At 54.6% G+C, this 24,727-nt stretch overlaps 1 protein-coding gene and 1 non-coding gene across 2 annotated transcripts in view; one reads left to right on the top strand and one right to left on the bottom strand.

The window, feature by feature from the left end:
* The window catches only part of LOC106982083 (2'-5'-oligoadenylate synthase 3-like), a 44,113-nt gene extending 23,980 nt beyond the window's left edge, over positions 1-20,133 (bottom strand). Inside the window, exons 1-17 of the mRNA XM_053206473.1 lie at positions 19,747-20,133; positions 16,550-16,832; positions 14,808-14,983; positions 13,280-13,518; positions 11,854-12,007; positions 11,087-11,431; positions 9,703-10,003; positions 9,193-9,368; positions 8,128-8,378; positions 7,556-7,700; positions 6,656-6,829; positions 5,045-5,330; positions 3,827-4,002; positions 3,270-3,508; positions 2,361-2,508; positions 1,514-1,635; positions 519-789 (exon numbers count right to left, since the gene is read on the bottom strand). Coding sequence (XP_053062448.1) covers positions 519-789; positions 1,514-1,635; positions 2,361-2,508; positions 3,270-3,508; positions 3,827-4,002; positions 5,045-5,330; positions 6,656-6,829; positions 7,556-7,700; positions 8,128-8,378; positions 9,193-9,368; positions 9,703-10,003; positions 11,087-11,431; positions 11,854-12,007; positions 13,280-13,518; positions 14,808-14,983; positions 16,550-16,832; positions 19,747-20,085 — 3,825 coding nt within the window. The 5' untranslated portion in view covers positions 20,086-20,133. The remainder of the gene's footprint in view (positions 1-518; positions 790-1,513; positions 1,636-2,360; positions 2,509-3,269; positions 3,509-3,826; positions 4,003-5,044; positions 5,331-6,655; positions 6,830-7,555; positions 7,701-8,127; positions 8,379-9,192; positions 9,369-9,702; positions 10,004-11,086; positions 11,432-11,853; positions 12,008-13,279; positions 13,519-14,807; positions 14,984-16,549; positions 16,833-19,746) is intronic.
* On the top strand, positions 14,195-14,279 carry TRNAR-UCG (transfer RNA arginine (anticodon UCG)). The gene has a single exon. It is a non-coding gene; the product is annotated as a tRNA-Arg (tRNA).
* Positions 20,134-24,727: the final 4,594 nt, after the last annotated feature.

Genomic DNA, 24,727 nt, shown 5'->3' with positions numbered 1-24,727 from the left:
GAATGGCATGGACAGGGGAAGGCTCTTCCCCACCCCCGGTCTGCATCCCTGCCATGGTGTATGTCCCCCCCCCCCCGTTCCTATGTTGAAACCCCAATCCTGATGGGATGGTATGAGACGGTGGCGGTCTGTGGGAGGCGGTGAGGTCTCGAGGGGGAGCCCTCACGAATGGGATCAGTGCCCTTGAAAGAAGAGTCCGGAGAGCTGGCCGGCTCTCTGCCATGTGAGGACACAAGAGGTTTGCAGCCTGGAAGGGGCTCTTCCCAGAACCCGACCGTGCTGACTTCCAGCCTCCAGAGCTGCCGGAAATACACTGCCATTGTTGATGAGCCACCCGGTCTGTGGTGCTTTGTTACAGCAGCCCGAACGGACTCAGCGCCCGACCGGCAGTACCCAGCAGTGGGCCACGGAGAGTCAGGCCATCTGAGACACTCAGGGGGGGCAGGGAGGGGATGCATGGGGGCTCCTTCCCCTCTGTCTCCTCCTGGTCCTCCCTCTGGGACGGCCCACCCCCTCACCCGCCCAACAGACATTCGCAGTTCACAGCGCATCTGCTGGGGATGCCGACCCGGACGCGGGCGGTCAGCACTGGGCATCCCTCCTTCCCTGCGCTGCAAGGAGTGGGAGGTGAACAATTCGCTTCCGATGGCCCTGTCGCCAGACTTCTGGCCGTAATTTCGACTGTGCTCCAGGAGGGAGACAGAAGGCATCTTCCTGCAGAGCTGGTGGCTGACAAGTCCCAAGCGACACCCGTGGCTGCTGGAGCCCACATCCCGGGTCCGGCCCCGGCTAGGTGGGTGTGAGGCAGTGGCCTGGTGACAGGCAGGAGCAGCTTCCTGACCTCTGATTCAGCCACGGGGGTCTAACCTTGAGACCACCAGTCCCACCACGGTCCTTGCCTTCCGCTCCTCCCGACTGTCCAGGGACTTTGGATGGAATCCCTTCCTGCTAACGATTCCTGGACTACTTCCTGTTCTCTGTGCTGAGCCTTGACTGAGAGGGACACAGCTGTCGGCCTGGAGGGCAGGAGCCCCGCCTGCAAATCACACTGTGGATTTGCCCTGGAGGGCGGAGGGAAGCAGGCTGAGCACTGTTGTTTGGGCACTGGCTCGCTCTGGGGATGGAGAATCCCACCGGCGATGTTCTAGCACATCAGGAGAGAAGACAGGAGCCCAGAAAAAAATTCAAGAAGGCAAACAGGCCGTGGTCTCAAGATGTGCGAAGGAGGTAGAAAACAAGGCTCCTCCAGCAAAAAGGCATTCAGTCAGGGGTCCCATGAGAGGGACTGCATGGTACACACGTCCCCACGCCTTCTGTCTGTGGCAGACAAGACCGGCCCATCCGGGCAGGCTCTTCCTGCCGGTGGCCAAGCTCAGAGAGCTGCTCAATAACACCCTTAGCCTGTGAGCCCATATTCCTGCCTTGGGGCCAGACATCGCTAATCAATCACAGCACTCGTGCCACCACGTTCCCCTACCGCATCCATGGCAACATCACTAGTTGATTACATCACTCTTCCCAGGTATGCATCCATTCTTTAGAATCTTCCAGAACCCAGGCCTCCAGGCGGCCACTGCCAATGGCCTGTGGCTGACAAATGGCACGAAGACTGCCATCTCTGCGAAAGCCGCTGGGCTGGGGAAGGAGGAGAGGCCACTGGGCGGACAGGGATGGGCTTCAGCGGAAGATGTGAACCGGTGCGGACGGGCAGAGAAGGCGGGAAGGAGGAGGACATTCTCGGCAGGGGCGGGACGCAGTGTGGTACGCGACAGTGGCTGTCTGAGAGTGGAGTCATGGCAGCGACAGGCCGCTGCCAGCCCACGGAGTCTGGTGCGCGGCCACAGGAGGCAGGGGAGCAGGGGAGCCTTGTGGTGGCCAGTGCCTGTCTGACGCAAGGGGGTATTTGATAAAACTCAGCTGGGCTGGGTACGCAGAGCAGGAGGAGGGCAGAGAGTGGGAAGGCAGGGATAGGAGTCGGGAGGCTGGACAGAGGAGGAGTAGATTCACTGAATCGAGGTCTCTCTGTCTCTCACAAGCGCACACACACACACACACACCACAAGCGCGCACACACACACACACACACGCGCGCGTGCACATCTAGTAGGTGACCCAAAGTCTCTCCACGCCAACGGCTGGTGTCCATCCCTCCATCTGGTACAAATTCCGGCCTTCACACAGCAGCCTGGCGGAAGGTGACAGAAGAAGTTGGTTTGTCCTAACCTTCCTGGAGAAGCAGAGACCAAGGGACAGCCGGGACGTGGAGGCACGGGGGCCCCTTTGGCAGGAGTCAGGCCCCTCCCCTGAGCACACTGTCCCCAGGGAAGGGTGCGCCCTGCTGCACCATACAGCTCTCTTACCTTCGCTGGCCATGGCTGGATGGGGCTGCCGTCCCTGCCCATGCAGCACAGGGCAGACATGCAGGCCACAGCTTCCTCGGCCAGCAGGTCCCAGCGGGCATTGTGGCCCAGGTTGCCTGTCGGGTCAGCTGGATCCAGGATGATGGGCCTGCAATTCCCATCAGGGTCAGTCTGATCCCTGGCAACATCTGGGTGCCCTTCTGTGGGACTGGTTGGACTATTCTCCTCCATCACCCAACACTCTGCACGGGCCACTTCTCCCTTCTGTGTCCCGGGCAGACATTACTAATCGACCACCATGTTCGTTTGGGCCACTCTTACCCCTTCAGCATGTAGCGGGCATTGTTAATTAATCTCGGGACTCGTTCTACCACTCTGCCTTCCTACATCTGTGGTAGATGTCACCACGTCAGAGTCTTTCTCAACACATTGTTCTAAGTTGCCATCACCCACTGACTGGAGATGCATCGTGAATTTGTGCAAGCGTCTCTGTTATCTTTGCACCATTTCAGAGGGAGGCAAAATCCCAAAGAAGCAGACCTGCTCCTGTTACCTGGTGGGTTCCCAGGTAGGGTTGGCACATTTAACAAATATAAACAGAGGACGCCCAGTGAAATTTGAGCTCTGGAAAACCATCAGTATGTCCCAAGGACTGCATGGGGGCATACACATACTAAAAAGTCACTCATTCTTTTTCTGAAATTCAAACTTGGGAGTCTTACATTTCACCTGGAAACCAGGGGACCAGGAAACGGAGTGCCTGTCCCTCAGGTGCTAAGGCTGTCCCTGTTAGAAAGGAGCTCCGTTCCAGGAAGAGGAGTTTGCTGTCCCTGCTCTGTGCCCTGCGGAAGTGGGAAGGGTGAGGGACCCCAGATCTGAGACACTGCAACACTGAGTGTGGGCCAGAACCTGGGCTTCTGAAGCTGCTGGCTCAGGAAGTCCCTGACAGTCTTGTCCTGGTTGTCGTAGTTGACGGTCCAGTAGACACAGAGCTCACGGTACCGGCTGACCAGCTCCAGGACAGTGCGGAAGCCTTGCGCCATGTTGAACTGGGGGTCCCGGCCGCCCTGCTCCCAGGCATGCACCGTCAGGAGCTCTAGCCCATGCTGGGGGGGCAGGGAGCCTTTCCCCTTGGGCATCTTGTTGCACTGGGGAATAAAGGGAAAGTGTGGGTTGACACTGGCAATGAAGAGGCACAGGAGGGACCCTTCCAGAGCTGGCAAGACCACCCCAAACCTTTACCGGGCACTTCCATGCGTCAGATGCCCGGCCACGCACTATGCCCTCAAATGCTGCGATGTGGCAACATCAGCCCCAGTTCACCGATAAGCAAACCAAGGTCCCACAGCTATGAAATCTCTCTCCAGCCGCTCGGCCAACCCAGGGTCGTGCCCCGCCTCCTCCCAGGACAGCGCTCCAGGGCCCGGGCGGGGGGTGGGGGGATGGCCCCGTCCTCGTGGCTGAACCTGCTGGTACCAGTGCTTGACCAATCGGATCAGACTCTTCAGCTTGGTGGGGCGAGAGACGATGAAGTCCCTCTGCAGCTCCGTGAAACAGGTGGAGTACTCGCCTGCGTTGTTGTAGCTGTGGATGAGGTCGACGTAGACTTGAGACGTGGGCCTCCTGCCGGAGCTCAGCTGGCCTGGAGACAGGGAGGAGGCCACCGTCGGCTCGTTTCCCAGAACCCCCCTGGGGCCAACTGAGACAGGCCTTCCAGGATCTCCTACTTGGGCACCTCCCTCGCCGGGGGTCTGGACCCACGGCGGCGGGGAGGGAGCACAGGGGATCTTAGACGGAACACAGACGTGGCATGACCCAGCCTTAAATCCCCGGTGAGAATCTCGCGGCCCTTCCTGCCCCCTTTCAACCCCTCCGGTTGGCTGTCAGCAAGAAGTCTCAGCTGGGAGCTGACACATCTTTAGCGGCTCCCGGACACTTGTTCAGCCCTCTCTAACAAAGGCAGAGCCTCAGTCTTAGAGCCTCCTGTAAGGAACAGGACCGTATCACTCTCCGGCTTCACCGCCCTTAAAGGCATTCCTTGACATTCAAGCGTTCCTGTTTTCCGAACTGAGGAACTGTGTAGATTCAGACACATTTCTGGATGAGTCCCTCCCTTGTCACTCGTTTCCCAAACCTCAGGAGCCAAGTACATTCCAATACACGGGACGTCCTCACTCTGCGAACTTTCCAGTGCAAGTTCAGAACTGAATAGATAGAAAGGATTTGTGTTTGTTTTGTGCAGGGATGTACCCTTGGTGCCACGGAGAATGCTGGACACGTACTCGGTGCATGTGTTGAACGAACGGATCCTCCGGGTCTGCGGAAGGTGGAGAAGGTAGCACACAAATCCTCGAAGCTGGGAGTGCATGGAGACGCTCGAATACAGTGTCAGGGGAAGACACTGCGGCTCAAGGCAGGGAATTCCCTTGCTCAAGGTCATCTGTCATGCTGAGACTAGGGCCCAGCCCAGGGCCACTGTTAGATCGCATAGAACTGTTGTATGAATTGGAAAAACGTGTCCTTTTCTCCAGACACCTTGCAGGAAAGTGGTGAGAAACACACGTGTACAATGCCTGCCCTGTGAACACGTGTGGTCTGGTTGTGCAGTGCACAACCTCGACTGCTGTCCCTGGCAGCCCTGCCTCTGCTTTTCCCCTTCTCAGGAGTATGCTTGGGTACCTCACCTAAGGCGTTAAAGGCTGGCAGCACGTCAAAGTCCACGCTCTGATCCAGCATCGTCTGGGACATCAGAGAGAAGCTCAAAACGCGGGGATTCTCCCACTTGGGGATCTTGAACTTCACCTCGAACTGCATCTCCTGCTGACATGCCTCCAGCTGGGCTCGGATCTCTGAGATGATCTCAGCCCGCTTGTTCCCTTGTTCGGTGAACTGGCTGAAGCAGCTGAGGAACACCACTATATCAGCATCTGAGCGGCCTCGCAGAGCTGTGCCTTTGGCTAAAGAGCCACCCTGGAGAGGACACGGAGGCGGCTTGACCCTTGCAGGACTGCATGACGTCGTCCTGCTGGAGCCTGTGGGTCAGGAACTTGCTGTGTGACCTTGGGCAAGTCACCTAACCTCTCTGTCTTACCTCTTTAATATGCGGTTAAGACGTAGTATGGTTGTAAGAAAAAGAAATGTGCAAGATGTTAAGTTTAAACCCTTCAACAAATGCAAACGTTCTCATTCCATCAAGTTTGGGGGCCGGGAGGGATTTGAGAGATTTATTTGCTTATTTTTTTGACCTGTGGTTCTCAAGCCTGCTTGTACCAGGAGAGCTTTAGAAACTGACTGATGTACGTATGGCTCCTATGCCCCTGTGACTGTGATTTAATTGGCCTGGGAGGGGGACAGGGCATCAGTCTAATTTTTAAAAGTCACCTCGTGATTCTAAGTGAAGCCACGGTTGACAACCAGTGAGGCAGGTTATCATCTTTAAGTGTTATGAGTAAAGAAGGTAAGGATCAGAGAGGGGAAGGTATTTGCCTGGGGCCACACAGCAAATCATCAGGCCTGGGACTTTTCATTGGCTGATTCCATGCTGATAATCTTCCAGAGCTAACCTGGGTCTCACTTGTGACTTCAGCTGTGGACCGAGGTTGTATCTGGTGCAGTGGATAATGTGGCTTTTTATACACCCCCAGCATCCCTTCTACTTCTAAGACCAGCACCCTGGTTTTCTTTGGGGGAACCGCTCCTCCCCCACAATTCAGGTCCACGTGGGACTGACTCAATAATATGAACCAGGCTTGGCCAGTCAGAGCATGGTGTCTCCCTAGCCCCAGTGATGAGTTTGGGGAGGGGTATATAACCCGAGTCAGGACAATAAGACTCAATTCCGAGACTTATTTGAATTTTGAGAAAAAAGAATCCCCCTTTCTGGAAGCTTAGAGATGCCAAGAACCATCACGTGGAAAGGGCTTGTCCGAAGCAGAAGACAGCAGAGCCAAGGGCTGGGATGAAAAGCTGAGTCCTGATGACCCCGCACGGGCTCCTGGATCTAGCTGTACCTGATGGCAGCTCTACTCCAGGGCTTTCCACTTACATCAGCCAATATACTCCCTTCGTTCCTCCTTTTGAGTTGGCTGTCACAAGCGACCAGAAGAGATTTGTTGGACACCTCTGAGCCCTCCTGCCGCCACCCACCTACAACAACGGCGTTCTGCTTTCCCTTCTGTGTTTGGCCTTGTGCCGATTGTTGTAAGGGCCACAGAGGTGGGTCAGGCCTGGCCCTGGCCTGGGAGAGATCCCCAGCCTGCAGGGCCCTCCTTGCCCACGGCCCTCTGGGGACTTACCTTGACCACCTTGAGCACTTTGATGGGAGAATTCCGGAAGCTGTTTTCCCTCAGGAATGAGCAGATGGCATTGACGGCCTTGTTCACCTGAGCCAAGAACTGGCGGCTGGGCTGGAGAAACTCACTGATGAACTTGTCAAGGTCCCCAGCTGGTGTTTGGTAAAGGAGAGCAGGCTACAGAAAGAACCCAGGTACGCCGGCTCGAGCCAGGATTCCCTAGGAGCGCGCAGGCCCTGCCTCTTGCCAGTCTATGAGGATGAGACTCCCGCTACCTCCCACAGCCCTTTTCTTTCTCAGCTGGTTGGCAGGTCTGTGTGGGAGCATCAGAAGGACCCGAGTTCACGTTCTGGTTCCACCGCCAACACGCAGCCTTGGTTTCACCATCTTTAAATGGGGGCAATAACAAGGCCCGTGCCTCACTGGATTGTCGTGAGTATCAAGCCCTGGTTATGAGATCCGGCTGACAAAAGCAAGGGCAATAAACTCATATCCCTTCGGGGGCTGGCTATCGCCTTAAGCGGGGGTCCCCTAGAAGCAGAGCCTGCGATGGGGGTTCTTGTGCGTGGATTAACGGGGGGCAGTGCTTGCAGGAAAAGGGGAGTGAGGGAAGCAGGAGAAGGAGCTAAGCAAGGCTCCAGCTCGAGAAAGCTTTCTCTCGATCCCACGGGGAACTCTGGACTCGGAATTGCATCACAGAGCCGGTCTCGCCTTAAAAACGAGGGTGGGCTTTTTGTCCCCCGTGTCACTGAAGCGCTGGCTGGGACAGAACAGCAGGTGTCTCAGCTGTAAGCCGGCAGAAACACACACTCCTGGCAGCTGGGGAAGGCGCGCACCGGCAGGGAAAGGGGGTCTGGAAGGGGGCACCAACGGCATCCGCCGCCCCAGGGGCTCCCCTCTTACCATCACATCCCAGGGCTGCACAGACGTCCCCTGTCTATTCCTAAAGCAGGCCTGTGTCTCCAGAGCTGCTGCTTCCTGGGCCAACAGCTCCCAGCTGCCCTGGCCCACATTCCAGGTGGGGTCAGCAGGATCCAGGAGCAGGGGCCTGGGGGGCAGAGTGGATGGGCAGGCAGGTGGGGAAGGTGGGACTCAGTGAAGAGCAGGGGGGTGGGAGGGACCAGGAAAGGGTGTCGGGGCTGGGGAGAAGGAGAAGAGTGTCAGGACCTTAGGGCTGGCCCGGTCTGTCCCAAGCACAGTAGGGTTCCCACCTGGCTGCCTCAGTCAGGTATTGGGTGAGCCCTTCATTTCAGAAATGATATTTTATTGTGTGAATGAACGTGGCTCTGGCTTCTTTGGGGGCTCCCTGTGTCCGTGCTTCTTCAGCAAAGAGTCCAGAGCAAGGAGTGGGGTTGAGGCACCCAGATCCCAGCCTGGATCCCTCCCGGATGCAGTGACTCCAGGGTGACCGTGGCGGGGGGGGGGGGGGGGGGGGGGGAGGAGAAAGGATGATGCAGTGCATCATGGGTCTGCACCTGGGTTTCTGAAGCTGGCCAAGAAGGTATGTTCTGATAGCTGGGTCCTCAAAGCTGTAGTTGACTGTCCAGTAGACACAAAGTTGCTGGTGCTGCTGGACGAGCCCTAGGACCGTCTTGAGGCCTTCAGCCGTGTTGAAAGAATCGTTCCTGCAGCCCTGCTCCCAGGCGAAGATGGTCAGGAGCTCCAGGGCATAGACTGGGGGCAGGGAGGCACAGGCTGGCTGCCGTCCTCTGTTCCGAGCTGCGACCTAGGTCACCCAAGGCCAATCAAAGAATGAGTGGAGTTGAGCACCCAAGATGTGCCAAGCATGGCCCTATGTACTTGGAGAGGGAGGGGAATATAAACAATAAAGCCCTTTTCATTTTACAGGACAACATGAAACCCTTTTTATTTTACAGGTGGACACACAGAGGTCTGGGAACGGGCGTGGGTAGTGACTTGTCCAAGGTCACACAGCGAGGCTAAGAATCTCAGACTTGATCTTTGCCCAGAGTCTCTCCATCAAGGGTGTACGGGACGGTTGTACAGGAATGGGGGCTGCGATATATTCAGCTTGGTATCCCAACATCTGGCACAATCGTGACGTTAGTGGCAGTGGGTGCTCAGTAGATGTTTGCTGAATGAGTACACGAATGCGAGTGCATTCAGATGAGTGTTTTTGGTGAAGGAGCTCTGGAGGAAGCTCGGGGTTTATTTAGTACACCTTGCACACAAGACAGTGATGGTGGAACAGCATAAGCTAGGGCTTGGGGGTGGGCAAGAACAGGGAATCCATTAGCAGCGTGGGGAGTGAAGGGAAACAGATGAGCTAGAGGTGGATGGTGAACCGCAACTACAAGAAACGGGCATTCGGAGCTTGACGGAGAAAGATTTTCTTTCAGCCAGGGACTTCCGGTCTGTACCGGAAATGGAGGATGGAGGAGGTGGACCTTCTACTTGGGATGGCCAATAAGAAGCGAAGGAAGGGAGATGGCTGCCTGGGGGAGGCGCTGATTGGCTGAGGCAGTTGCCATGACAGCAGCTACTTCCTGGGAGGAGGGAGGCGAGTATAGAGGCCTCACCTGGTAATACCAGTGCTTCACGAGCAGGATCAGGTTCTTCAGCTTGGGTGGGCGAGTGTTCACGAAGTTCCTCCTCAGCTCTGCGAAGCAGGCCACGTGCTCGCCCCCCTGGCAGCCGCTGTCGAGGAGGCTGGAGTAGATCTGGGGCTCAGGTCTGGCGCCCGCACAGAACTGCCCTGCGAAATGTGAAGTACTCTGAGTGCCTAGCTCTAACGAAGACAGCAGCATGTCCCCACCCAGCCACTCCCCAGCCTTTATTAATATGTTAACGTTAATTGCATAGCATAGCACTGCAACCCATAATACACAAGTCTACGACATGGAATAGCAATCAGAACTTTTTTTTTTTTTTTTTTTTTAAGCACCAAATACGTGCTGGGTGCTTTTCAGTAATTTTCGCTCATCCACCCAATAACTCCGCAAGGTGGGTGATCTCGACCCTAGGCAAGCTGTGTAGCAGAGCGGGTGAGGGCATTGGTCTCCAAGGCACAGGCTGGAGGCAGCCCTCACCCGCGGCATCGAAGACAGGCAGCAGGCTCACGTCCATCCAGCTTCCTGGGGCCCGGGACACCAGCTGGAACTGTAAAGCCTCGGGCATGGTCTGCTCAGGAAAACGGAGGCTCAGGCCGGGGACTGGGTCTTGCCACCAGGATTCCAACTGTGCCCGCATCTCATCAAGGATCTCCAGGCGGCGGGCCCTTTGGTCCCCGTAGTCCTCGAAGCAGTTGAGGAAGATGACGAGTTCGGCATCACCGTAGCTCTTCAGGTCTGTGCCCCGGCCAAATGAGCCCCCCTGCAGAGGATGGACCATCTGAGACCCGTGACTGTCCCTGAGCTCAGGAGTCAGACTATGACCCCACCCGCTGTACCCCCACTGCAGTCCCAACACTACTCTGTCGCTGGTGTCGGGTCTGGGGACACCGTGACAGAGGCGGGCTGCACAAGCCCCGTGACCTCTGACTCTTAGAAGCCTGGCAGAGTCAGATTATGTCCGCCTGCACCTGCCTTCTGACCCTCGGGGCCTGCGCAAAGTCAGACCAACATGTAGCAACAGAAAACGGGGGGTGCGGTGAAGGGGGCAGGGATTAATGATTTTAGCCGAATATCCGCAGCACCTATTGACTGCCCATCTGGACCACACATGGCACGTTGAGGTCCCAGGGCCAAATGGGGCCTGTGGATGTGCTCTGCTGGCCTGCTTCCATCCATCCATCCGTTTATTGGGCACTCACATGTGGCAAGGTATGGGAGTACATAAAAGTTACCTCTTCTCCTGGAACTTACATTCTAGCAGGGGGAGAGGAGGGAGGGACAGTCTGCAAACAACAGCTCCCAGAAGCGCTAAGGTCTGTGTGCAGGCAAATAAGGCAGTAAGGGGACGGGGTGGGGCTGTGGAAGGGAGGTTGCAGTTGTGAACTGAGCAATCAGGCCTCCGTGAGACTCTAGAGGGCTGGGACCCTAGACTTAAAGGAGAGTGGGGGAAGCCAAGTGGATGGGGCGGGGGGGTGGGGTGGTGAGGGATTCCAGAAAGAGAAACCAGCCAGTGCGGACTCTGGCCGGTGAGTTCAAGAAGCAGCCAGGAGGCCAGTGTGGAGTAAGTGAAGTTCCGAGAAAGACCAGGGCCAGATTCTATGGGCCTCGAAGCCACTGTGCTCTGTGAACCCGGGGAGGGTTTTGAGCAGAGAGGAGGTGTGCTCTGTTAGTGGTTTAAAAAACTATCATTAAAAAAGATCCCCCCAAAAAGCTGGTACTTAGATACATACCTCCGGCCAGCAAACTACCCCTCCACGGATGCCCACTTGCCCTGCCCGCCCTCAGCCGCGCTGTGGCTCCTCCCCCTCCTCGCTGTGGTGCCCCAGGAGGGTCCCATCAGTGTCCCCACCCACCGACTTACCTTGCTGACTCTGGACGCCCTGTAGAAATGCTTCTCGCAGAGGCAATGCAAGATGACATCGATGGCCTTGTTGACCTGCTTCTGGAACTGGGGGTTCGGTTTCAGGTGGTCCTGGATGAAGCGGTCCAGGTCCTTGGTGCTGATGCGAGACAGATCCAAGGCTGTCCCCAGAGTACAGGGGGTGGTGCTGGCTGTCCCTGAGGGGCCGGGAGCTGGGCGTGAGGGCTGCCTGCTCCCTGCACTTGGGTCCACGGCATCGAGACTGCTGCTCTCCTCCGGGGCCCTCTGGGCAGAGTCTCGCTGGATGGGGTGGTCCAAACCTGAGCACCCAGGACGTGGAAGGCCCTGGAAGTTTGTTGAAGGAGCTGTCTTACAAGCGAAGAGGCTTCTCCATCCCTTCTCTCGCCACCCCCCTCCCATTGTACGGTCAGGGTGACTGAGACTCAGAGAGAGAAAGCGAGAGGGTCACCGCTAGCCCCTAAGGCGCCTTCGTGCAGATTAGATAGAGGCGCCCTTCCAGACGGGATAAATTATAAAAAGGTCCCCGGTGCCGGGCGGACACAGCACGGTAAGCAGATGATAACAGTGCCACCGGAAAGGTTCCTCCAAGCAGGCTCAGCTTGGTGATCAGGTTGTTTTACATGCCTGCAGCCCCCATTTTTCAAGCCTGTCCCACACCCCAGGGCCCCAGCACACAGCAGATGCTCAGGAAACACCGAGTACACGAATTGGGTGCGTAACAAGGATCCTGGGAGCCCCTCACTCACGGGCCCCTCCCAGGGCTGCACAGCGCCCCCCGCCGCCTGCAGAAAACACGGGTGCTCATAGCAAGACTCTGCCTCTCGGGCCAGCAGATCCCAGTGCCACGCTGCTCCGTTCCCCACGTCCCACGTGGGGTCAGCCGGGTCCAGGATCACGGGCCTGCAAATCCAGAGGGACAAGAAGGTTCTGGTTAGCGAGACGGTCAGGATCAGGGGCTCCGAGGTCAAGCAGGCCTGGCTCCAATTCCAGCTCTTGTCCTTTCCAGCTGTGTGACCTAGGGCGGATGACTTACCTTCTCTGAGCCTCAGTTACTTGGGGGGCGGGGGGGCTGCCGCGGAGATTACATCAGAGTCATGATCCTCCACTCTGCACATTAGAATCATCAGACAGGAGGATCCACCCCCAGGGACTCAGAGTTACGCCCGCGACCAAGCAGTTTCATTCCCATGTGTCTCTCTAACGGTGCGGGCACACCGAAATGCGCGTGCAAGGCTGTTTGGAACAGCCTCATGGTAACAGCCCCGGAGTGGACACCACCATACTGTCCATGAGGAACAGAACGGAGAGCATATTGTGATAAATGCACACAATGGAAGTACTCTGCTCGGCAACAGAACGCAATAAGCAACAGTAGGAACGCCCCACCGTTGGTGGTCTTTTCACAGGTGGGTTCACTTTATAGAAAGGCATCAAAATGTGCCCTTGGTACCTGTATGCTACGTGTCGCATAAAACGTTCACGTGTAAAATACGTTCACGCAAAAATCTTTTTTTTTTAAAGGTTTACTTATTTTTGAGAGAGAGAGAGGGCGGGGGGGGGGGAGCGCTAGCAGGGGGCGGGACAGAGAGAGAGGGGGAGACACAGAATCCCAAGCAGGCTCCAGGCTCCGAGCTGTCCGCACAGAGCCCACGACATGGGTTTCCAGCTCACAAACGGAGAGATCGTGACCTGAGCCGAAGGTGTCGCTTAACGGACTGAGCCACCCAGGGGCCCCTAGAAAAATCTTTTTAAAAATGCCCCCTAGTGGGGCGCCTGGGTGGCTCAGTCCGTTAAGCGGCCGACTTCGGCTCAGGTCATGATCTCACGGTCCGTGAGTTCGAGCCCTGCGTCGGGCTCTGTGCTGACAGCTCAGAGCCTGGAGCCTGTTTCAGATTCTGTGTCTCCCTCTCGCTGACCGTCCCCTGTTCATGCTCTGTCTCTCTCTGTCTCAAAAATAAATAAAAGGTTAAAAAAAAAATAAAAAAAAATGCCCCCTAGTGACTGTCATTTCCCTCTGGGGCTGAATCCACTGAATTAGTAAGCGCACAGCGTGTGGCTTTGGCCCCCACGCAGGCCTCCGGGAGAGGAGACCTGTTGGATCATTGATCATTGCTAATTATCTCCTGCGGCCCAAGCCCAGGAGAGTGGGGACAGGGGGGTGATGGGAGGTACCTGGGTCTCTCGAGCTGGTACCGCAAGAACCACCTGACCGCAGGGTCCTCGAAGCCGTAGTTGAGGGTCCAGAAAACACACAGGTGCTGATACTGACAGATCAGGCCCAGGACGGTGCGGAGGCCTTGGGCCAGGCTGAAGGCCTCCATCCCACAGCCCTGCTCCCAGGCGAAGATGGTCAGCAGCTCCAGGGCATAGGCTGGAGGCAGCTCCTCCCTCCTCACCTCCCCCTGGCACACCTGTAAGAGGGGAAGGGGAGGGGAAAGAGAGCGCTCCCTGGAGAACTTCCCCGGAGCTCTCAGTCTGGGGGGTGCAGAGCCCGCCCACCGGGACGCAGGCGAAGCCTGAGACGAGATGCCGCGTTCCAGGAACAGCTTGCCGCGTCTCATCTGCCCTCGCTCCTGGGGCTTCGGCCAAGCCTCGGGCGTATGCGATGCGAGCCTCTGGAATTGGGGAGCAGTCAGAGAGAGGCCGGCGGGTGGGCAGTGCGAGGCTGCTGCTCCTCCTCCAGATGAGCGAATGGCAGAACTTTCCAGGGCCACACAGGGAGTTGTTGGCTGAACGAGATCCGGAATCCAGGATCTCCTCCCCCCAGACTTGCTTTATGATGAGTGGTCCACCAGAAAGCCCAAGCCGTGTGCCCAAAGATCTTGGGGGGGAGGGGGCCTGTTCCCTCATCTCCAGGCACAGGCTGGGCACCCCTTCTTCAATACACAACAGTCTGTCAACAAACATGAATGTTTCAGGGGTGGGGGTCATTCCTGAGGCTGAGGCGGGAAGCATACAAACTCCGCGTTACTTCATACCATAGATAAAATATTCCAGAGAGTTCAAAGCCCTGAACCCACACGAAAAGAAAACTTTAGAACCTTCTGGAAGGAAATATGGGAGAAGAATTTTAGAAAGGATAGGGGCGCCTGGGTGGCTCAGTCGGTGAAGCGCCTGACTTCGGCTCAGGTCACGATCTCGTGGTTCGTGGGTTCGAGCCCCACGTCGGGCTCTGTGCTGACAGCTCAGAGCCCGGAGCCTGCTTCAGATTCTGTGTCTCCCTCTCTCTCTCTGCCCCTCCCCCGCTCAAGCTCTGTCTCTGTCTCTCTCAAAAATAAATAAACATTAAAAAAAATTAAGAAAAAAGTCAGGATAGGCAAAGCCTACTTACACAAGATGCACCAAGTACAAATCACACACGAAAAAGATGAACACACCTGATTACATTAAAATCCTGACATTTTCCGTGACAAAAGACCTAAGAACGAAACGGAAGTCCCAGCCTCGTCCTGGGAGAACACACTGCATTATGTTAACTCAGTAAGAATTAGCACCCAGAATATGTAAAGAGCTCCAACAAACCAACAGGGAGAAAACAGCTAGCCCAGAAGAAAATAATAAAACAATGATATGAACAGGCATATCTCCCTAAAGAGAAACACGAGTGGCCACGGAACATAAGAAAATATTCTCGCCATCGCGAAATCACAAATTCCAACAGTCCTATGCCTGGGGCGAGGACCCTCCGAAGCCACCTTACCTGGCGGAACCAGTGCTTCACCAGCAGGATCAGGTTCTTCAGCTTGGCCGGGCGAACGTTCACGAAGTTCCTCCGCAGCTCCGCGAAGCAGGCCGCGTGCTCGCCCCCCTGGCAGCCGCTGTCGAGGAGGCGGGAGTAGATCTGGGGCTTGAGTTTGACATCGGAACTGAGCTGTCCTGCGGGAGTGAAGTGCTGTGCGTCAGGAAGGGTTCCGAGGCACAGGATGGAGAGCCGGGGGCGGGGGGAAGGAGGGCAGTTTGGTGGAGGCGGGTATCCACGAGCATGGGGGCTGGAGGATGAGGAAGAGAGCCTGGAGCTTCTCAGGGGGCAGGGAGGAAAGGTCTAGACCAGAAGGAAGAGCCCCTTCCTTCCAAATGGCCAGGCAGCCCCCAGGGCCCGGCTGCATTCCAAGCCGGCTCCAAAGGAAGGATGCTTCCAGCTGAATCAGGAGTACCTAGAACCTGGTAGTTCTTCCCTCCCTGTGGTTCCCTCAGGCAGAACAAAAATGCCACTGCACGTACCTTTAATTGGTGCCAGAGGGGAAAGGCACGGTGCTGGGGAAACCGTAAGGCAAAGGATTCTGAGCCCTTGGCGGTGATAATATTTTTTTAGTGCTTGCGACACTAAAGTTTCACACCGAGTGCCGCGTCTCCCCACCAAAACCCCACCGGGCAACTTGCCTTCACTTCGTCTTACAGCTGCGGACACTGAGGCACAGAGAAATTCAGGGCTCTGCCCCCAGTCACAGAGCTGGCAAGTGACGGACACAGGACTGGAAGTTAAAGCTGGCTGCCTTTGCGTCGTGGGCCTTTCCCACCCCCGCTTCCTGTGGGCCTGGCCTGGGAAAAGGAAACGCGCTCCATAATTTCCCAGGTTCCCCCGACATCGCTTACTTGCTGTGCGGCTTTGGGTGAGTTACCGTCCATCTCTGTGCCTCAGGGCCCCTCTTAGGAAAAGGGAAGACAAGACAGTACAGACCTCATAGGTTTGTTCTGAGGAATTAATGAGATGAAATAGGTCAAGTGCTTGTTGGAGTCGAGCACTGAGTAAGCAGTAGCTATTGTGATTAGTATACGTGTACCGAGCGTGGGAGAGTGTGGCTGTCCGTCAGGACGTCGTAACCTGGATAAGTTCAAGAGAGCTGTCTCCCAGGACATCATGGTTAGTAAGAAGAACACTGATAATGGGAAATAGTAATAATAATAATAATAATAATAATAATAATAGAAAGAAGGACAGCAACCACTCATACAGCCCCATCATGTGTCAAGTTCATCACAGGTTTTCACGCACACGGTCTTTCCAAACACTCTGCAAGATGGATTGCTACGGTCCCATTATTATTAACCTCATTTTACAGATGTGGGCACAGGGGCACATTATATATACTATATTATAAATCAAGCATGGATATACTATCAAGGGGAGCGCAAAAATCATATTAATGCTTTTCAGATGAAATACAAGATTTTGCAGAATGCTGGCCTTGTCCCCAAGCCCCCTGAGGCCAGGCGGCTGTGCCTTCCCCCTGGGGTATTTCTCAGCTTCTAGACGCCAGGACCGCAGATCCGGGAGGAACCGGGCTTTCTTGGCCCACACTCAATGCGTGTAGTCAGGAAACGAGAGCCCAGAGAGGGATGCCCAGGCCACACAGCAGGCTGGTGGCAGGGTTAGGACTGGAAGCCCGGTCCTACTCCTAAGGATCTTGCCCCCGACCCTGGAATGGGTCAGGCACCCCTCACCCAGAGCGTCGAAGGCGGGCACCAGGCTGACATCCATCCAGTTTTCGAGGTCCGTGGATGCCAGTCGGAACCGTAGGACCCTGGCCGCGTCCTGCTCGGGAAACTCAAAGCTCAGACCGGGGATGGGTTTCTGCCACCAGGATTCTAGCAGGACCCGCATCTCGTTGAGGATCTCTGCACGGCGAACGCCCTGGTCCTCGTAGCTCTTGAAGCAGTTGAGGAAGAGGACAAGTTCGGAATCACAGCCACCCCTCAGAGCTGTGCCCCGGCCAGAGGAGCCTCCCTGTGAAGCAAAAAACAATTCAGAATTCTGCACTCTTCGATTCTGGTGACCGAGTGGGCTGGTAGGCAACCTGAGCGAACCACGCGGGCTGTGGGGGGAGACGGTGGGCACACAGCCCCTGGCGTGTGAAGCCATGCAGAAATGCAGGCCGAGGAAAGCCAGGCCTGAGTTTTCAAGAAAGGCATGTTTTATCTGTAAATCCATATATCTCTAAGTGTTGGCCACTAACTTCAAAAAGCTTTTGTTAATTTATAATTTAAAAAAAAAAAAAGTTTTTTTAAGGGCACCTAGGTGGTTCAGTAGGTTAAGTGTCCGACTTCAGCTCAGGTCACGATCTCACGGTTTGTGGGTTCAAGCCCCGCATCAGGCTCTCCGCTGTCAGCACAGAACCTGCTTCGGATCCCCCGTCTCCCTCTCTCTCTGCCCCTCCGCCCCTCTCTTTCCCTCTCAAACATAAACAAACATTGAACAAAAGCTTTAATTCAAAATGCTGGTGAAACAAATTCTGCTTTGCAGAACACATGTTCTCGGCTTTTGCCTGGGATCAGTTCAAAACCATGATATGACTTGCTGAATGTCCGGGACCTTTCTGACGGGTGTTTCTTTCTGCAAAGCTGTCAGCGAAGGACCTGCGAAGGAAACTCCCACGATGAGAGTCTCTACCCTGTGCCCGGAGCTCGGTCAAATGTCTGACACCTGTAATCTCACTTCCAGACAGTCCCTGTGATGTGGTTACACGCGGTTACATGAGCCTCGGGGCTGTGAAGTGAGTTAACACAGCCTGGAAAAGCCAAGAACCAGATTAGCCTTCCAGAGGGCATCTCCCCCACCGAGCTGGGATGGCGAATTATCCCAATGGCATCCCAGGTTTTTTTTTTTTTTTTACTGCCAGCTCCTCACATGGCGGGGGGGGGGGGGGTTGCCAACAAAGGGGGAACAGGGCGGAGCACGGAGGAATATTGTAAACCGAGCATTTCCTGCCTGTTTTGCGCTTGATCATCTCACGGAAGCTCCCTAACAAGCCTGAGAGGAAGGTACTGTTACTGCTCCCACTTCACAAACGAGGAGATGAGGAAACGAAAGTGCAGAGAGGTTGCTCACCGACAACCTGACTCAGAGAAGGCACCGTACTTGGAACCTGGGAAGACTGGGCTCCAAGCCTACACTCTTCCTGCACCCCTCCCCGTCGATGAATTCCCTTAAAAATACTTATTTTATTGTGCACGTTTCTAAACCTACACAAAAGAAGAGCGGGTTTTTAAGGAAGTCCGTTGCCACATGTGCTTCATGTATGTTTTTATTTTAGAAAAATTTTTGATGTTTACTTATTTTTGAGAGAGAGAGAGAGAGCATGAGCAGGGGAGGGGCAGCGAGAGAGGAAGACACAGAATCCAAAGCAGGCTCCAGGCTCTGAGCTGTCAGCATGGAGCCCGATGCGGGACTTGAACCCACAAACTGTGAGATCATGACCTGAGACACTTAACCAGAGCCACCCAGGCCGCCCCATCTCCTTGTGGGATTTTTAAAGAAATTTCAGCCTTTGGCCACGCCACCGGGAGACATTTTTGGTGGTCACAGCTGGGGCAGGAGAGCCCCTTCCTGTTGGCTCTGGGCAGGGGTGGAGAAGGGAGAGGGCGGTCCTTCTGAGAGGACTACAGAGGTCAGCCACCCCTTCTTTGCGTTCTGGTCCAACTAGAAGCCCCAGGCTCATCTTGCACATTATTCCAGCCCTGGAATTGGCCATTCTCCAAGGAGTCTTTTCCGCAGGGAGCAGCATCGGAAGACTGGAAAGGTAGCTCATGGCCCTATACCCACCTTACCACTGCCTCCTTCAAAGCTTTGAATGATCCGAAGGCCATAAGCTAAAGTCAACCATAAGAACTGTCCCAGGCTTTCCAAGAAAGCTGAGGATTGCCAGAGCTTTAGAGACTCTTAAACTATTGCTCCAAAGAAATTCGTCCTTTCCACCTCAAAGGCAGAAATCTGCCTCCACGTTTCCCAGGCTGCAAGCCTCTCCTTCTTTCCCACCCCCCAAGCTAAGACTCAGCCCCAGGAAACCACCAGCTGCTCTGGGGCCGTCCCTTGCCCTGTGTCTCCATCTCTTCCCTGAGAAGCTCCAAGTCCCCTCTACCCCAGCCAAGTTCCTTCGTCGCAGCCCTAGAGCCCCTGAGTTTGTGCTGAGGACACAGAAGCTGATGCCTGTCTCCTGCCTGAGCCTGTGGGCATCCTGAGGTCACAGCAGCAGGAAGGCATTTAAATGACAAAATGTGGCCCGGGGCAGTGGCTCACCCACCCCCAGTCCCAGTTTCCCCAGTCCTAAAACAGGGGTAATAATCCCTACCTTCTTGAATGTGAGGATTCAGCGGGATGACTCATTTAATGAGACAATGTTCATTGTTATTGGGCGGTTTCGCAGTAAATTAGGCTCCGTGGCTATTGGAGAAATACTAGGGTTTCTGCATCTTTAGGGTCAGGCATGGTGTGAGGACTGGAGTCTGTTTGGACTGGGTAAACGACTGAGTGAGTGAGCGAGTGAACGAATGAATGAATGAATGACTGAATGGAGGCAGCCTGTAAGAGCACAGATGCAAGAATCAGACGACCTGGCTTTGAATCTTGCCGGGCCTCTTACAAGCTTTGGACACATCATTTCGTCGGTCCGTGCCTCAGTTTCCCATGCGTCGGGTGCGGTTAATAGTACCCACTTGGCCGGGCTGTGGTGTGCAGTGTATTTTCAGGGCACTTAGACCAGCGCTGGCGCATCGCAAGCGTGCCTCCAAAGTGTCAAAGAAATGAATGGAAAGAGCTGATACAAACCGTCCGGGGCCACATCGCCCGCGGCAATGGGTCAGGCGCCCTGACACCCCCTGCCCCTGCCCCTGCCCCTGCCCCCTGCCCCCTGCGCGGCGCCTACCTTGGCGATTTTCAGCACCCTCCAAGGCTGGGCAGCGGCGCGGCCCCCGCGCTCCCGCAGGAAGGTCCCCAGGGCGCCCAGGGCGCGCCGCGCAGCCCCCACGAATTCGGCGGACGGCTGCAGTCTGCGGGCCACCAGGTTGTCCAGCGCGGCGGCGGGGGTGCGGTACACGTCCATGTCCACGGCCGGCTGCCCTCCCGCGCGATCCGCGCGCGCTCCCCGCTGCCCGCGGCGCCCCGACCTGGGCTCTGCGCCGGGCGGGAGGGCAGGGGGTGGGGCTGCCGCCCCAGCCTCCCCGTCGCCGCGCCCCGCGTCCCTGCTCCCCAGCCTCGCAGGCATTCCGCCCCTCTCCCGCTTTCGGTTTCGGTTTCGTTTCTCTCCAGCAGCTCTGGGCTCTCGCACCCATTTCCGGGTTCCCTTCCCAGCCGAGTTTCGTTTTTCGGCTTCCCGGCTCCCAGCACTGGGTCCGCCTTCCCTGCAGCCACCTCCCCCCCCCCCCCCCCCCCCCAGCTCCGATGCACTGAACACACCTGAACAAAAAGCCTCGGCAGCAGCGGGTCCACAGAGCACCGTCACGTGCCCTGGAAGCATTGAAGAAACGTGCAGGATTTACACGCGAGGACACGGTCACGCCTGGTGGCCTGGAGGAGGTTCACCCAGAGAGCACCCCGCTTGCTCTCTGCCTGAAGGGGGCGTTCTGAACACCGCTAGTAATGGAGGACCCTTTGCACAACGCTTGTCCCTCGCTGCTTTACACGTCCAGCCATCGCGTTCCATCCTCCCGACAGCCAGGCGCTATTAATACCACACCCGTTTGATGGACGGAGTTAAGGTACAGAGAATCTAGGCACCTCGGCCAAGGTCCCATACGTAGCTGGAAAATTGTCAGACTGGATTCGAACCCAGCACACGCTCTCAGTAATGCGCCGTGTTCTTACAGGAGCGCCTGTTCTTACAGGAGTATAAAAATAATTTACACGTTTAATGCAATTCCAAAATGTTTAGAATCCCAATTTTTAAAACTTCAGACATACTCTGAAGTCCTGCCTGGAAGAAGAATTCTTTTAAAAAGGAGAAACGGGGAAGGAAGATCAGTATACCATGGCATCTCACGCAACGTTACATAGCAAGGTGTTATAAAGCTGCCAGTTAGATCCCTTTGGGACCGGCGCAAAACTAGGCGGAGAGTAAGCAGCAGAGTGGAGACCCGAAGCTACCAGGGGTTTCTATCTTCACACCTGTCCTCGACCTTTCTGGCGGGTTCCCTGTGGCTCCTCTACCCAGAGGACCAGAAGGTGAGCTCTTTCCCAGGCTCCGCCCATGCCACCGTCCAACCCCTCCTCCCTATCCCACTCAAAAATTCTTTAGTTCTCTGTCCCATACGCTCAGGGATCCAGCAGTCACTCTGTCTTGGGTAGCAATGAATGTGAACAAGGACTTTCTGAAGTCTGCCTTAACCTCTAGGAAATAGATGGGGTCGGAGGGTGAACTGCACAGCTCATAGTGAACCAGAGGAAGAGAGGGCAGGCTACTGGGGTGGACACCTGGTTTTCTACTTCGGGTAGCGAGCACCACATCCCTGGGAGGTATTCAGTTGTAGGAAGACGCCCATTTTGTACGTTTGATATTGTGGAGGGGATTCAAGCCGGGTGCCCTCAGCCATCAGGTCACGCTTTCAAGCTCTCCTATTAATCAGTCATCTCCCTGACTCACAGGTCACTTTAGAAATCCTCCATTTGTCAGGGCGCCTGAGTGGCTCCGTCGGTTGAGCGTCCGACTTCAGCTAAGGTCATGATCTCACGGTTCGTGGGTTCGAGCCCCGCGTCGGGCTCTGTGCTGACAGCTCAGAGCCTGGAGCCTGCTTCGGATTCTGTGTCTCCCTCTCCTTCTGCCCCTTCCCTGGGCGCGCGCACGCTCTCTCTCTCAATAAATAAATAAACATTCATTTAAAAAAGAAAGAAATCCTCCATTTGAGATAGTATGCTGAACGCACATTCGAGATCCCACCAAAATGACAGCAAAGATATGTTAAAAGTGTCCTGCAACTCAACAGGTGGGAAATCAAGAAAGATCACCGTCAAGGGACCAGGACAGCTGAGGTATGTTGAGGAAGGAGAAAGGGAAGGGTCAAGACTGGATGAAGACGGGGGACCGATCACGTACACAAGCTGTCAACTGCTGCCTTAGACTCTAGAAATCACAGGGAAGAGGTGAACACATTGGATCATGCTGCCGGATGCTAAGTAGAGGCCCCGCGGGCGAACTGGGGTCTGTGGGACGCCCGAGACAGATGTGGGGCTGGAGGAAGTAGGCCTGAAACACGGGAGGGAGAAAGTGCTTCTGCAGGGCAGGAAGGGCTCTGAGCAGCTCGGGGGAGGGGCCCTGACGTGTCACAGACACAGGGGTGTGCAGGGAGGGCTTCGTGTGGGGGGGGGGTATTTGGAAGTGTTCACTTGGGGCTTCAAAGGCGGCATTAGGTTAAAATTCACCTTCCTTTTTTCAAATTTTTTAAATTAAAAAAAATTTTTTTTTACTGTTTATTTATTTTTGAGAGAGAGAGAGAGAGAGAAGAGAGAGAATCCGAAGCAGGCTCCAGGCTCCTAGCTGTCAGCACAGAGCTCGACACGGGGCTCGAACTCATGAACTGTTGCGATCATGACCTGAGCTGAAGTCAGACGCTCAACGAACTGAGCCACTCAGGTGCCCTGTCCCCCCCCCCGCCGCCCCCAACCAAATCACCTTCTTTTGAGCCAGGGGTGGGGTGGGAGGGGCTGGGAGCATAGAGGGGTGGGCCTCAGCATCAATTCTGAGCATCAATCCAGCATCAATCAGTTTATTGCAAAAAGAATTGATAAAGTCAGAAAATTCAGAAGAGTATAAAGATCGCTTGAAATGTTATAATCAAATACACTCTCTGCAACATTTAGGTCTTCCAGGAACCAAATGCTACAAAATGCAATTAAAGAGAACATACTGAGGACAGTAAAACAGAAACAAATATGTAGGAATAATATGACAGAGGATGTGAAAGACCCATGCAGTGACATATTACAATGGTTACAGCATCATTAAAGACGATTAAAATAAAAAAGACGATTAAAATTAATAAGGAGACACTCCAAGTTCATGGATGGGGATTCTCAATAGAACAACAGCGTCTTTCTTCCTAAACTAGTTTATGTAATTCCAGTCAAATGCCTCCCCATATTTTGGGTGGGACTTCACACAGTGAGTATAAAATTAACATAGAAAAGGTCAGGAGAAGGCTTTTGTGGGTTTCCCCCTAATATAAGATTTTTTAACAAATGTTTATTTTTGAGAGAGACGGAGTCAGAGCGGGAGCGGGGAGGGGCAGAGAGAGAGGGAGACGCAGAATCCGAAGCAGGCTCCAGGCTCTGAGCTGTCAGCACAGAGCCAGACGCAGGGCTCGATCCCTTGAACCACAAGATCATGACCTGAGCCGAAATCAAGAGTTGGACATGTAACCGACTGAGTTAAAAAAAATCTAGGATGGATTTTTTTTTTTTTATCAAGGGAATCATATAGTGTATGTGTCCTCTTCCTATTGTTGCTTAAGTAGGTTATTCCTTTAAAAAAATTTTTTTTTAATGTTTATTTATTTTTGAGACAGAGAGAGACAGAGCATGAATGGGGGAGGGTCAGAGAGAGGGAGACACAGAATCTGAAACAGGCTCCAGGCTCTGAGCTGTCAGCACAGAGCCCGACGCGGGGCTCGAACTCACAGACCGCGAGATCATGACCTGAGCCAAAGTCAGACGCTTACCCGACTGAGGCATCCAGGTGCCCCTCCTGTAATATAAGATTTAGTCTTTAATCCATTTCGAGTGGCTTTTCGTGTATAGTGTAAGATAAGGGTCTAGGTCATTCTTTTGCATGTGGGTATCCCCTTTTCCCATTGCCATTTGTTGAAGGCTTAGCCTTTCCCCATTGTGCATTCTTGGCAAATTGCTGAAGGTCAGCTGACTATATGTGAAGTACGGGCAAGACAAACAAAACTGGACAAGAGGGACGACATCAAACTGAAAAGCTTCTGTGCAGCAAATGAAACAGTCAACGGAGGAATAATGCAACCTATGGAAAAGGAGAAAATATTAGCAAACCGTGAACCTGATAAGGGGTTCATCTGCAAAATCATAAGGTGCTCCTACCACTCAGTAGCAAAGACACTAATAGCCCAATTTAAAAATGGGCCAAGGACTCGAGTAGACTTTTTTCCGAAGAAGACCACAAATGGCCAACAGGTGTATGAAAAGATGCTCACCATCGCTAATCACCAGGGAGTTGTAAATCAAAACCGTAAAGCTATGACTTCACACCAATTAGAATGGCTATTCCCGAACAAACAAGAGACACGAGTGTTGGTGAGGAGGTGGAGAACACGGAGCCTTTGTGCACTGTTGGTAGGAAATCCAGATGGCACAGCCATTACAGGAAAGTATGGGAGTTCCTCGAAAAATAAAAAACAGGGGCGCCCGGGTGGCTCAGTCGGTGAAGCGTCTGACTCCAGCTCAGGTCATGATCTCACAGTTCGTGGGTTCAAGCCCTGCGTCGGGGCTCTGTGCTGACAGTGCAGAGCCTGCTTCAGATCCTCTGTCTCCCTCTGTCTCTGCCCCTCCCCTGCTCATGCTCTCTCTCTCTCTTTCTCTCTCTCTTTCTCTCTCTCTCTCTCTCTCAGAAACAAACATTAAAATAAATAAAAAATAGTACTACTGTATGATTGATGTGGCTTTTCAGTTAATCTACTGATGACTGTAACATTGTTTATAATCATGAAACACTCAGAAGATGACACAAGTTGGGAATGCAAACTGGTGCAGCCACTCTGGAAAACAGTATGGAGGTTCCTCAAAAAAAACTAAAGATAGAACTACCCCCACGACCCAGCAATTGAACTACTAGGCATTTATCCACGGGATACAGGTGGGCTGTTTCGAAGGGACACGTGCACCCCCATGTTTAT

This window comes from Acinonyx jubatus, chromosome D3 (assembly GCF_027475565.1).
Source record: "Acinonyx jubatus isolate Ajub_Pintada_27869175 chromosome D3, VMU_Ajub_asm_v1.0, whole genome shotgun sequence".
Lineage (NCBI taxonomy): Eukaryota > Metazoa > Chordata > Mammalia > Carnivora > Felidae > Acinonyx > Acinonyx jubatus.
This window is presented reverse-complemented; position numbering and strand designations above follow the sequence as displayed.